The sequence below is a fragment of the Drosophila tropicalis genome, unplaced genomic scaffold (genome assembly GCF_018151085.1).
Source record: "Drosophila tropicalis isolate 14030-0801.00 unplaced genomic scaffold, ASM1815108v1 contig_845, whole genome shotgun sequence".
In the NCBI taxonomy this organism is placed as follows: domain Eukaryota; kingdom Metazoa; phylum Arthropoda; class Insecta; order Diptera; family Drosophilidae; genus Drosophila; species Drosophila tropicalis.
This window is the reverse complement of record NW_027173338.1, coordinates 6,410,399-6,425,251: the sequence shown is the minus strand read 5'-3', so window position 1 is coordinate 6,425,251 and position 14,853 is coordinate 6,410,399. Positions and strand designations below refer to the sequence as shown.

At 34.4% G+C, this 14,853-nt stretch overlaps 1 protein-coding gene across 3 annotated transcripts; it reads left to right on the top strand.

Moving 5' to 3' along the window:
* Window positions 1-45: 45 nt before the first annotated feature.
* Window positions 46-11,664, top strand: chic (profilin chic). Of its 3 annotated transcripts, none has more exons than XM_068294461.1 (4): window positions 46-160; window positions 605-748; window positions 5,184-5,355; window positions 9,638-11,664. In XM_068294461.1, the coding sequence occupies exons 2-4, from the start codon at window positions 638-640 to the stop codon at window positions 9,733-9,735; spliced, it is 381 nt and encodes a 126-aa protein (XP_068150562.1). In that variant the 5' UTR covers window positions 46-160; window positions 605-637; the 3' UTR covers window positions 9,736-11,664. The 3 variants fall into 3 exon arrangements, with proteins under 3 accessions (XP_068150562.1, XP_068150563.1, XP_068150561.1); XM_068294462.1 differs by having other exon boundaries at window positions 116-131; XM_068294460.1 differs by lacking the exon at window positions 46-160 and having other exon boundaries at window positions 362-748.
* The last annotated feature ends 3,189 nt before the right edge of the window (window positions 11,665-14,853 follow it).

The window sequence follows — 14,853 nt, the reverse complement described above, 5'->3', positions numbered from 1 at the left end:
AGTTTAGTGGGCGAATTGGCGCTCTTTTTTTATTCGCTTTTCTCGCTCTGAACAAGTCGGACGTGTGCTGGTGTAACGGTCTCTAAAAATCCTCCCTTTTGCAGTGTGTGTGTGTGCGTCGTCGTATTTGTGTTAGTGTGTGTATATTATTTGAGGAAAAGTATGCTTTTCTTTTAAATTCATCCAACAAGAGAAAGGGAAAAGCAAAATTGATATAAAATTTAAAGAAAAATTCCAAAATAAAAAGTCCAACGAAAATCTAAATTAAATAATACAAAAAGTTTCCATAAGAATATATAATTTTCTGTTATCATCCAATTTTGACATTTTACCATCTTCCTCTTCTCGTTGCAGTTTTTGTAATAAGTTTCCTTAAAAGAAAAAAAACCAAGCAACAAACATAAAATTTCTTACATCTCTCTCCTATATATATATCGAAATAATTTTTAAGCAAAAAAAATCGTCAACGCTTGCGATTTTTTTCTTTGTCTCTCTTTTCCAACGCTTTTTCCACAATTTTTTGTTGGCGTGTAAGAAAAAGTGTTGCAGGCTGTGCCCAAGTCAGCAATAAATATTAATAATACGTATATATATATATATATAGTTTAACAAAACCACCAACAACAACAAATACATCATGAGCTGGCAAGATTATGTCGATAACCAACTTTTGGCCTCCCAATGCGTGACCAAGGCCTGTATTGCCGGACACGATGGCAACATTTGGGCGCAGTCCAATGGCTTTGAGGTAAGTACTCCAAAAGATAAAAACAAATTCCTATCGAAAAGAGATTTTAAACAAATGTATCGATTTCTTCTGATCGCCAATTGCCGATTTTTAAGATTTTTTTGTGTGACAATAAATTTTTCGCAAGTTCAAGGGTGTGACCCAGCAACAACAACAACAACACTATACAGACACAAAGGAGGCAATCGGCAGCGCCACATGCAAGTCCGCCATGATAACTTTCATTTGATAAAAGAGCAACAAAAACTCCCACCCTCTTGCACGAGAAGTTCTCCCTCTCTCTCACTCTCTTTCCTTTGGTCTTTGGGTTTCCTTTTTCATTTTTTTGTGTAGTAGAGAGAGCATATTTGATGTTCGTTCACCCCTCTCACACCATCACACACACCCCCCACATAGCCGGCTGATTTTGTCATCTGCTGCGCAACTCTCACTCTCTCTGTCTCTCTTTTAAATCTCACTTTGGCACATCAATTGAGATAGCGTTCTCTCTCGTCTTTAAGTCCTCGTTATTCGAGAAATCTAAAATATTGAACAACAATAAGAAGCGGATGATTCATTAACACACAGATTAAACTATCAAATTATAAATTTATGGTAATGTAACTAGAACCTTGGCTAGACAAAAATCTTTTCAGCACTTAAGAGGAATAATTTATTTAAGAAACCCTTACTGTAGCAGAAGGGAACATAAATCTCGATATCTGATTTCATTGTTTATAATAGCCTTTAATAAAAATTTATCAAAAGTTTATTAATGGAAGAAAGAAAAATTTAAACAAAGATTCCGATTTCATAAACTACTAGAATTTGTATTGTTTTAACAAGTTATTGGATCCCTCAACATATGGCGAATCTCCTGTTTCATGTGATTTTTTCGTTAGAATCAGTTTGTTTATTCTACAGCAGAAGTTTCCATTAATTCCAGTGTAGCTACTTGATCCATAAGATCTTTAGCAAAATAACGCATTATTAATGAATTTTAACAAAAGTAATGGACTTTTGTCTGATACCTTTTTCTTTTTGTTGTTAAACTATTGATAAGAACGAACGGTTTATGAGAGATTTCATCTGCTGCCATTCGTTCCTATTTGTCATGCTGTCAATGGGTCATTTTCGAAATTCCCATAGACCAATTAGTAGTCAGACAAAATGAGACAAATTAGTTGTGTCTTATCAGAAGAAAACGACAAAAAATAGAATTTTTTGTACATTGAGAGAAAAAAACTAACAAACATGTGTTTGTTCTAGAAGAAATTTTTGTTTGATGAGTTATTTTTTTTTGGGTATATTTGAATGATGAATCATTTGTTTCTCTTTGTAAGGCTTTAGGAGGATTAGTCACACTCGGACTCAATAACAGCAGCCGCTTGGATAATGATTTTGAACTTATATAGAGGTGAATATATTTGAAGGTTTTTTTTTTTGTTTTCGCTTTTGTTCAATGTAAGTAATTTGATAGCAGCTTGTTGCCGGTGGGCGGAGAGGTGTGGGGGTGGTTGAGGTGGTTAATATGTGAGCCAAGGGGCTGTTGACTTTTTCAAATTAATGTGATAATGCAATCCACAGAGAATGAGAAACAGACAGAGAAAGAGAGCTAAAGAAAGAGCAAGAAATGAATAAGGGAGAGACTCATACTCCCTTTTTGTTGTTTTGAGAGAGAGACAACAGAAGAGAGCTTTAACCGGTTGCCTTTATCAATAGTTTTGAGTGTGTTGCATGCGTGTGCCTTGCTGTGTGTGTGTGTGTGTGTGAGTGGGTTTTTATTATCTTTGTACGTTTCCTCCTCAGCCGGCAAAAAATAAAAAAAACACATTTCTTTTATCAAAAAAAAAAAAAAAAAGAAAAAGAAATGTATCTTGAAAGCGCAGCCAGCAACCGAATGCCGCGTCATCAAAGTTTTTTTTTCTATACTCGTGCGTGTGTGTGTGGCTGTGTGTGCAACTTCCTGCCTTGACTCGCCTGGCCCTGGCCATGTGCGTTTATTTGATCCTGCTTTGTCTCTCTTTCTCTCTCCGTCTCTTTGCCTCCATTCATGGGCACTCCCTTTTTTGACTTTATTTAAAAAACACTTTCTTGACGTTTTTTCCACTTTTTTTTTTTGGCATGAGTTGGCAGTCCTCCAGCTATGTGCCTATTTCATATATTATTTGAAATTAAAAGTTTGCAAACATTTATAGCCAAGTTAAGCCGCTCGCATTTTTTTCCCTTACTCATCGTAATCATCACTTTCATTTCTTATACATATGTGAAATTTTGTCTGTTGGTCCACTTTATATTGGATTTTTTTTTAGTTTTCCCATGAATCATCACAAAATCTTGAACAATTTTTGGATGCCCTCTAAATTGAGTTATTTAGTACTCAGTTTTTCTGTCCTCCTTTTTGCATGAAACGAATCAGCTGCTGTATCTCTCTAATACATTGCCAGACATTGTTTTTTAGGTGTATGTGTGACGCTTATCAATAACGTCTTTTTTTTTTGCGCATTACCTTTTGGTATTGTATTTCGCACTGCGAAACCGGCTTTATATGGCATACAAATTTTGTTTTATTTTTTGTTTGTTTTTCAACAATTGCATTTGAAATAAATTATGGCAAAAAGGAAAAAGTCTGTTTTTGGTATTGGCAATTTTAAAAATTTGTTGTTGTGCTGTTTATTAGTCATGGGTATAAGCATGAATTTTATTCACTTTATTCAATATGCTTTGGTTGTTTCTAGAAAATTTTCTTGATGAAAGTGAAGTAAAAAAAGGGACATAAAGAAAGATTTTTAGAAATAAAAATTCATCCTTCTGTCTGTCTCTAGTCACACATGTTTAATATAAATAATACGTCTCTCTAATTCTATGTCATACTTATAACCTTGTGTTTTGAATTTACGACATAATTTTCTTTTCAATATATTCTAGTTCAATATTTTATATTTAGCCATTAAGACAATATAGTTTTTTCTTTTTTTCAAGTTTATTGATCCTGTGACTTAAATTTATTATAATTTTTGGCATTACTTTTCATTCATTTGTTGTTTTTTTTTTTTTTTGTTAGCCAATAAACCGGCTTTGTTGGCGTTTTTCTCTCTCTCTGATGATCTGTCTTTATCTCTCTCTTTCCCACCTCACTTTCTTAAGCTCATTTGACTGCTCAACGCTTCTTTTTTTTATATTCTTCACTCAAAATTTCGCTCAAATGGAAACTTCTGGATTCATTTATTTGTTATTGTTGTGACAAATGTGAATGACTAAGGCTTAATCATATATAGTTGGAAATTATAAATGGAATTTTGATTATTAATATGCCAAACTGCTGCAATCGACGACGACAACAACAGCAGCAGCAGCAGCTGTTTTGTTTTGTGCGACTTCATGACATTTTTGTTTGGAACATGTGGCAACTCTATTCTTAATTTGAACTTTTCTCTGCTTCTATTGGGCGTTAATTCATTTCTTGAAGATGGACTAGTTATTCGATGAGGTTAATCGATATTTGCGGTGGCGGATTATCGCGGGTAGAATTGACAATGTCTGAATTTACGTCCGTAATTTTACCGTTAAATAATATAATATAAATTCGCATCTATTAGCACTTTCGAGTTCGAACTCTAAAATACAAATTTAGAATTAAGAATTCCTTGGAATGTTGGCTCAATTAAGTTTTTCCTCCTCTGGGCCCAGCACAGGAATTTTTATTAAGACTTGTTTGTTGGTATTAAATTAAGTAAATTTTGTTTCTGCCTACAACCGTTCACTTCACCAAACATGCAGAATTTCTACTTTGTCTCTTGCATCTTTCTTTCTTACATACAAAGTGTGCCAAAAACTTGTTTCTCCATCTGTCTTTCCCCTGTTGCCACCCGACCCCGCCTTCCCCTTTGTTGGCTTTTTGTTAATGAGTTGGCAACTGTTTGCCAAATGGGCTGGGTGGTGGGTGGTAGTGGTGGTGGATGTTTGTGAATGTTGTTTGTTGGTGGTTGGTTTGTTGCTTTTGTGTTCGTCGTTGTGTGGGTTGAGCTGCTGCACCGTCTGTTTAAATAAAGCAAAAATGAAAGAAAATGAATGGTTTTTTGTTGTAAGCTCTCCTGTCTGAAAGGGAGCGGCCGCTTCAAAAACTATGACTCGCGCGGTCGCAGCTTAAAGAGAAGTCATCTTCTTCCCCTTTGTGCGTATCCTTTCGACCGACGCATACACAAATTAATAATGAGCAACACAACGACCAAAACGTGGTCGGCCATACGTTCAATGTCCCGTATGTCCGTCCATCTGTCTGTCTGTTCATTTATCCATCTACTACTGCTGGCAAAAATTCATAAAAATTTATTGGATGCGTGCGTGACTAAAACTTTGTGTAAAGGCTGGGAGAGTTAGCTCTTTGTGGGGGAAGAGGACGACGAGTATCGTTTCCAAAACTTTAACTAATTTTGCCCTATTCTTCTGTTTATAGGTCACAAAGGAGGAGTTGGCCAAATTGATAAGCGGTTTCGATCAGCAGGACCTGCTCACCAGCAACGGTGTTACACTAGCCGGCCAACGGTACATTTACCTCTCAGGCACAGATCGTGTGGTGCGCGCCAAGCTGGGTAGAAGTGGTGTGCATTGCATGAAGACAACACAAGGTAAGCTAAACAAAAAAACATTAGTTGTAGATGCTAAAAAGGTTAGAAGATGCCATAAGTCAAATTAGACAAGTAAAAAGGATGTAGAAAATGTTTAAATGTTGTTAAAATGTCGTCAGGTGTTTCATTCAATTAGTCAAGTACCTTTGAGTATTGTAAGAAAGAAAACTTGTAAAGATTTTAACCAATAGAATGTTCAGTTCTCCTCAAGGAGGGTTTATATACTATATTTTGAACGAATCGCTTGATTAGAATTTGTAATTTTATGGCTAAACATATAAGAATCAATGCTGTAACGAGTTATATTCAACCTTGAGAAAATCTCAAATGTCAATGCCATTTTTTTTTTTCATTGTTCAACATTGTAATAGAACGACAAAAACCAATTACTAACTAAATGCAAGAGCCACTTCCAAAAGAAAAAAAAAAAACACGTCAACAAAACATTTGGTTAGTTAGTTAGTTAACCAGCAATGTTAGCGGGTACTGTCTGTTGCGCTTATCGATAATGGCCAATAGCCAACTGATAGCAATGGCAGTCATTATCAGATGGTTATTTTCTAGTTAGACTCTTTGTGTGTGTGTGTTTTTTTTTTTGTTTCGGCGTAAAACAGAAGTTAGAAATGAAATTTGCCTTTACAAATTATCGCCAACCAAAAGTGCAAAGAATTTAATCCATTATTCAACAAAAAGTTTATACATATAGATAAGTTTCTAATGGTAGCCAAAAAAATATTTCATATTATGGCCAAAACACAAAAAATTTACCATTTTTATGAGATTGTGTTGATAAGCAGAGAGAGCGCCCCAACAGAATTTGCCCCTTGCCACCACACCTTTTAGTATGGTGAGCTCATTAAACATATTATTATGGCTAATTTGTGGCATTTAACAGTTTTCTTAGCATGGAAGAGAGAGAGAGGAAAAAGAGCTAACAGAGGTGGTGCCGAGAGGGGGGAAGATGCCACGTAACAGAAGCAAAAGAAAGAAACGACCGAGAGCTGTAAATGATAGACCATTTAAATGTGCCGCTGCCTTCTGTTGTTGCTCCATTTTTCCGGTCAACAAGCAGCAGCAGCAGCACCGCAACAAGGCAAAAAGAAAAAGTTTACAACAAACAGACAAGAGACGACCCCAGCAACAAAGATTCGTTTCATTTTGTGTTTCGTTTTTCAACACCTTGGTATCTAATGTTGGAAAAATCTTGGCCAAGTCTCGTCGTCTGCCAACAACCACACACACACACACACACTCTCCCCACTCTGTGTATGTGTGTGTGTGTGTGTGTGTGTGTTGGTGAGTGTGTGCCATGAAACTAATTTTGTTGCTGCTTGGTTTTTTTTTTTTTTGCTCTTTGCATTTACGACCAGTTTGTTTGCTGACGCGTCAGCCTCGTCCATATTTGTACAGTTTTTGCGGCAACAGTTGAACGACGGAGCCGGCCGCCAATACCAATACAAATACACACACACACAGACCATAAAAAAGCACAGTGGTTTTCGGTTAGCCAATGCACTATAATGAATCGAATGCTTTTAATAAGAAGTTAAACATTTTGATATTGCATCATTGAAAGAACCAACCAGAAACTGATATCATTTTCACCTCTCAAGAAGTAGGGCTATTTCGAAAGAGAGATAATAATAAAAAAAGGTTTACTTTATTTTATTCATTTACGGCAGGTATAACGGGCACAAAATCATGATTAACTTACCAATACTGTCCCATAAAAGATAATAAGACTGTTTTATTTGTGTTAAACTTCAAAGTTTAAACTATAGAAATCGATAAATGTTAGGATTCCTTTACATTTTTATATAAAATTAGTTGTTTTGGAAACATCCAGAATTATGTAGAATTCGTAAGAGAATTATATTTCTATATCACAATTACAGTGTTGGAAATGCTCTTAACTAAATGAAACATGTTATGTGTAGGTTAGGTTAGATTAGTAGACCTCTTCTTGGATGTTTCAAATAGACCTTATTTGGTCGACAGGTGGCACCCGTTTGATAGCAATCGGTGGCGAAACTTTACGGGAGAAAATAGGATACATTTTCTGCCCCAAAAACTATATTTTCCTCATAATGTGATAAACTTTTGATATCCCAGAGCTACTTCTACACTTTCAATTGAGAATCTCAGGACAATCATTGTCTTTTAGTTTGCAAACAAGTCTTTCAATCGAGTATTAGTTAATAAAAGTAGGTAATTTTGATATTTTGATACCTAAAGACCCTAAAGATGAACTAAAACATTTACACTATCAAAGCTTACATTTAAGCCAGCTCAAGTTAAATTTTAAGAAGAAATTACCAAGTTCTTTCAGCAGAAGTGGAAGATTGCACAAGACAATTCATATCTTCAACGCTGAAACCAGTTGGGAATTACAAAGTAACTGAAGTGAAATAGAGGTTGACAAATTTTTAGATACCAAAGTTTAACTTGTTTCTAAACAGATCCAATAACTTTCTCTATACTAATTCTCAGAAGCTTATGATCTAGCATGAGGTATAATCATCATCAGGTTAATCTAGGATCCAATCATAAATGAAATGAAATGTAAACATGTGGCTAACCTTTTTTGGGCTTGACTGTATTTGGTTTTATGTACGTATGTGTACGAGCAGTATTAAATGCCATAAACTGTGTTTAACATTAAGTTGTTAAGTCGGCCCACTGTGGCTATGAATGACGGGGCCAATTGCTGCCGCTGCCGCTGACGTTGTGCCCCACCGCCTCCGCCCCATCATGGATGTTGGTGGTAGTGGTGCAGCCACAAGCTCAAGGTTATTGCCATAATCCATTTCAAGTGCAAATGTTGCACAGTGTGTCGACGCTAAACCCCTCTCACTTCTCCCTCTGTTGCCCACACTGTCTGTATAGCTTTATCTCTCTTTCTCTGTGTGTCTGTGAGTGTGTGGAATAAACCGCAAAGAAGCAAAAAATAGAAAAAAATAGGCAAGAACTGGTCGATCTGGCTTTTTGGTCTGTGACCTAGCTAATAGAGAGGCGGAGGAGGAAAGGAACAGGGGAAATGCGGGATGTGTGTGCCTATATTTGGCGCCATTTAGTCGGCCTATGTGGCAGCAAGCCAAGTCTGGATATAGTTTATTTCTTTTTTTTTTTTTTGGCTTTAGAGAGAAACAGCTGATCGTTAGCAAGGCAAAAAATGTTAAGTATTATACTACACGCTTCTTAAATTACAAACAAGCCGCTGCATTTATTTCTATTTCTCTCTGTTTAAGTATGCAACTAAACTAAACTATTAAAAATTTGATATGCTCAGTTTGTTTTGTCATGGTTGAAGTGAAATGAATTGAATAAATACACGGGGCAACAATGTAAGCGAATTCCTTACAGTTGGTTAGAGCAAAACTCTCTCAAGAATTTATTCTCTTCTCCACTCTCTATTAATGACATAACAACAACAAGAACAACCAATTTTTGGGGTTGCTCCTCAGGTTAGTGACCCTTTAGCACGTTTTGCTTTGATTTAATTTGTGCTCCAATCAATTGGGTTTCCATCAATTTTCTGCTCATTTGATTAATTTATGTATGTACCTAAGCAGCAGCAGCAGCTCTCTTTGTATTGTTGTTGTTGGTTTGTTTGACAGTGTGGAAGACTTGTCATTCACAGTTTTTTTTGTTGGTTTGATCTGAAGTCTGTTGGGGTCTGGTCTGTCCGGTTTTCTCTTTATATTGAGTGCTTTTATTCATAATTTCTAGTAAAATACTGTTAGTTCTTCTTGCCAAACAACCAAGAACAACAACAACAACAACAACTGCTGCTGCTTGTTATTCTCTTTTTGCTTTCTCTTCTTCTAACTCTAACTCTAAACACATTGTGTCAACCGGATAAGCATGAATCTCGCAGAGTTCGATGAAAAAGCATAGAAGACAGATAAATATGTACAAATAAAGAAACTCATTTCATTTGTTGGATCTTTGCACCTTCTAACAAAAAGATAGACTAGAACTTCAGTATGCATATATAGTGACTCTTTTTGTATAGTTAATCTACCTTACTATTCTATAAGTTAGTGTTTTACAGGGTATTGAGAACGTAATTACGGCAGGTTTGAATGTTGTATGAAAAAAGAGATTTCAACAATTTGATTAGATTATAGACGAATGACTATGGCCATATAACTTGTGTGTGTTGTGTGTGTGTGTGTGGAAGTTGTTACTAGCTTTCCATGAAATCTATAAATCATTTCAATAACATTAATCAATGTATTTTCGTTACCTATTTCTCTTTATTTGCAATGTGTCGTTATAGCCGTGATCGTTTCCATCTATGAGGATCCTGTACAGCCCCAACAGGCCGCTTCCGTTGTGGAAAAGCTTGGAGATTATCTGATTACTTGTGGATACTAGGAGAAATAAATCAACCCATGCATTAACCATCAGAAGGCAAATCCACACCCCCCCAAAAGGAAAACACTAGCCGCCGCAACCCACACCCACAATTACAATAAAAACAAAACAAAAGGCAGCAGCAACACTACATCAGCAACAACAACAACAGCAGCAACACTACATCAGCAACAACAACAACAGCAGCAACAGTAGCAGTAGCAGCAGCAACAACAACAACAGCAACATCATTAATACATTGGCAATAGCAACGCAGGAGCAACATTTGATAAGCAAAAAAAAAAAACTACAATAAAACAAACACAACTTTAAATGAACTAATATTAAAAATTAAAAAAAAAAAAAAAAAGATGAAAGTAATTATTAATATACATAAAAAATAAAAAAAAAAAAATAAAAAGGAAGAAGTAAAAGAAAACCAGACGGCCAAGTAAGGAATTTTGTGGAGATGAAGAAAATGGGAAACGAAAGAAATACGCTAAAAATAATTATCCTCCTCCTCCCCCCCCACAAAAAAAACAAAATTATAGATTTCTGCATTATTATATATTTAAACATGATTTTTTGGTTTATACGAGCAAAAAATAAAAAAGAAAAAAAAAAAAACTTACAAACAATCATCATCCCCCTCAATAGAAAGAAATATAGAGATTGGAAAAGTATTTTGTAAAACAAGAAACATTTGAAACAAAGCAGGCTACAACAACAACAAGAACAACTAGAACATTTTTTGAAAACTTTTTTGTATATCATTATATATATATGTACAACTCTTATATATATATATATATATACACACACACATAAACAAGCAGGTTTTTATATATGAAGAAAGATCGACAAAACATTTTTTCGAGAGAGTGAGTAAGTGAGAGGAACATCTCGAAAAAAGTCAGCCAACGGAAGCACACGATGAAAAGCAAAGGCAGGAAAATACCAAGCAATATATATATATATATATATCTATGTGTAAACTATTTGGAGAACCATGTCATATGATGCTCTATTTATAATGTGCTAGGAGAAATACATAATATACAGACAAAAGCAAAAAAATGATGATGCAGTGGTAAACATTTTTTATACGAATTCAAAAACGAAAAATAAAAAAAAAAAAAAAAAAGTGAAAAGAAGAGAGATGAGCAAAACGAATAAATCAAATCATCTAAAAACAAAAATGAAAAATTCAGCCATATATAGTAGATATAAATGTTCATTCCGTATTAGTTATCTTCTGCTCTCCCATTGGCTCTTGTCGTTTAGCCCGCTTTTCATGTTTGTAATTTTCTAATCCTAAAAACACGCTCTCACATCATCATACCAACATTCACATACCCATGTATAAACGAGTCCTGCATGAATGCATTCAAAAAATGTATTTCATCAAGCACAAAATATAATTCCTGGATGCATACTTTGGAATGAATCACATGGTTGAATCACTGAAGATGAATGTTTGCAGTCACAGTTCAATTTAACGAATTCTATTCCTCATAGCAACTATTTTCTAGATTTTCGCTCAACTTTATTGCAAATGCCATAACAGAATCTGAGAATCGTTTCGGTTTTGTACTAACAAATCCTTCTTTTGAATATATCTAAATTGTATATCGATAACAAGAACTAAAAACAACTATGTGAAAATGCATCATTAATCGTTGACCAACACTGCCCAAGCAGATCAACGTTATTGTCGTCTTCAATTCATTTGCTGAAATTCGGCAATAAATTGCCATTACCACACAACAATTTACATACATACACAAACTAAAACAAAACAAAATAAAAACTAAATAATGCATGTAACTCAATTTAATCATCTATAAAGAAAAAAGCTACAACAAATTTAATGAAAATCGAATGGGCTTTCTTTTTCGTGTATATGTTTAAAAACAAAAACTAAATAAACTTCATATTTTGCGCTCTCTTTTTAAAGTTTTTCTTTCCATCTCCCTTCATGTCCTTAACTCCTCAAACAAAACATAAAAAAAGAAGAATTTTTCGTACAAGCAACAACAAAATGAATATATATATATATATATATAATATAAAAAAAAAAAACAAAAAAGACATATAATAATACGATACTTTAATACTATTGAAATAAAAAACCAAGAGTGAGACCAAAACAAATTCTCCTCATAAAAATTATACGACAGAAAGTGTTTTTTTTTCTTTCCTTGCTTGGGGGGGGTCGCCATAAATAGATCAATGAACTTTGCTTCTTATCGCCCTTTTCTCTGTATTGTATATACATATATAATTTTGAATATTTTCTTTGTTTTTCCAATTTCTTTAGGCCGCTTTGTCCATTTTTGGTCTAAGCAAGTGAATTGGTTGGAGGCGAAAAACAAATTGTCAAGTTATTTTTATCGTTAAATGGCTGACGCAATTACAAAATAATTTGTTTTTTCCTTTCATTCATATAGAATATTTATTATTATCAGGGACGGACTATAATATCTTGTGGGGGGTGTTGGAATGAAGTAGATTTCCAAATAAAGAAGAAAACCCATGACAATTAAAAATAAAATACTTTAAATGTTAATGGCCAACATACATACAATTTGTATCGATTCTGGACTTCAAGACGGCCCTGTTGAATATATTTTGATTATTATTATTATTATTACTCATCTTCACGTTATCTGTCAGCTTTTTGCAGCTACTTTTCTTTCAATAATTTGACATTTTCGCATATATTTGTTGTATGTCTTCTTCATCATCATCATCTTCCATCTCTTCACTTCATTTCGTTGGCGGCTAGAAAACATTGACCCAAATTGTTTGGTACATACACAACACATTTGTCCATATACCTTGTAGTTTTGGCTTAAATTGGGTGTATTGGGTTCTTTGAAATTGAAGCAACAAGTAAAGAAGATAGCACTAAACAAGAAAAGTATCTAAGGCGATAAGCTCCGATCTAGATAAGTCATATACCAATCAAAATGGCTTGCTAAGTCTATATCGTCTGTCAATCATATCGAGTGAAGTGAATGTTCCTTATTTGTTATAAGTTTAAAATTAGAAGAGATATAAAAGAAATTTCAAGAAAATTTGCACTTTCTAGGCACATATTGGATCAGTATCTGAATAAATGGCTGGATCTTTGAGACTACAGAAGTATAAGTGGGACATCGAGTGAAGTCTTGTTTATTCTAATTCATTTTAAAATTAAGAGAGGAATTTTAAAACCTATTGTCCTTTTGAAAGTGTTTTCTAAGAGTTGGATTGGTTTTTTTGAATACCGAAGTATACATATGTAGGATAGGAATTTCTACAATTTTCGCCCCAAATTGGATCAGTTTTGAATAGTTGGCTTGATCTTTGTGATTCGCAAAGTATGAGTGGAGTATAGATGGTAAAAATAAAGTTTGTTTTAAAACATTTCACAATTAAGGAAGCATTTTCAAGATCTATTGTGATGTTTACTTCAGATCTTTTTGAGCCCCAAATTGAATCAATATCAGAATATTGATGTTGATCTTTGGCAATTTTAATAAAGCTGGAAACAAGAAGAATGAGAACTTTGTACCTCCTAAGAAACAAATCTGATCTAAAGGGATACTTGTTCGATTTTAGGGGCCTCCTTTTTTGATTCCGGGCCTGAAATGACCCTCCAGATGGTCTGACCCGTGGCTTGTAAAGGGAAAGTCTAATGGGTTGAAAATTTCATGTTGCCTTTTTAAGAGGTATCACTTTTGTCTTTACATTGACCTTAAGTTTGGAATTTGGTATTTATTTTTTTTTCTTCCTTTAGTTTTGGAGATGAGCGAACATTTGTTTGGCATGTGTTCACTTTCGCTTACCCCCCACCCCCCCATTTTTAGTGAAAATCATCAAAAAATAAAATTAATCAAAGAAAAAGCTGCTTGGGCAAAAGAAAAGAGATGGCAACAATGCGGGTTATAGCGAGCGAAAGAGAGGGACTGAGAGGTGAGATAAAGCAGAGTCAAGTTTTTTTTTTATCAGCCATACAATTAATCAGACTTGGCGAGTATTATTATATGTATATATTTTTTTTTCATTATTTAATATTATTGTGATTATTGTTGTTCGTATTGGTATGGCATTACGGCCTGGTCTCCAACTTCTCTCCACATTTTTGCCTCCTCTTCTCAATTTGTAGCGCGTGTTTGCTTCTCTAACGGCAAAAATTCAAATTTCTTTGCCCACGGGGCAGAGGTAGGAAGAGACTGAGAGAAAGATAGAGGGAGAGAGAGAGAGCAGTTGCTTGGCTGGCTCAATGCCTCACCTTGATTCATTTAATGATATATGCAAATTTTTAGTTATTTTTTTTATATTTTATTTCATTATGGCGATGATTTCTCTAGGCTTTGGCCTTGCATTGTTACAAAACAGGTTGACAATTGATTTGTAGTTTGTAGCGAAAGAATCTTTAAGAATCTTCAAAATGTTTTGAAGGTAAAAAATTTAGAAAATGCATCATTTCAATTCTATGAGGGGAGTGAAGAAGGGATAGTTGCCTACAAATCCCCAAAACCCCCCCCGTTACTACGCCACTGAGATATTGCATTTTAGTTAGAGACCAGTGTTGAAGAATGAGTTTTGCATGAGCAGATAAGGATTTTAGAATTTGTATTAACTGAAAAATTCCAAATAGTCCAAATTATCTTTTGATTTAGCTAGCTCTCTCAAAATGCCGTCAATCTGGGCAATATGGGAAATGCGATTCCCCTTTTAATCTATATAAATGCTGATATCTCGAAGGTCTTTAAAGTTAGAGTTACCAAATTTAAGACATGGATACCTCTAAATCTATACGTTGATCAGGTTAATTAGTTTAAGATTTTTCCACAGTTATAAAGACATTCTCCAAAATTCAAGATCTAAATGTAAAAATTGCAATTGCAATTGCATTATATATGAACATCTATCGATTTACCAAAATTCAAAATAATATTATATAATACAGTTCAGTTCAAAATTTCACGACAACTGTGTTAAATATTCCTATGAGACAATCTTCCAAGAAGATTAAAGCATCTTGGGAAAATCTACAAGTTCCACAGGTATCAAGTTTGCAAATAAATATTTATAAGTCGACAGACTTATTATTAAACATTTTACTGATTAGAAAAATTGAATATAACA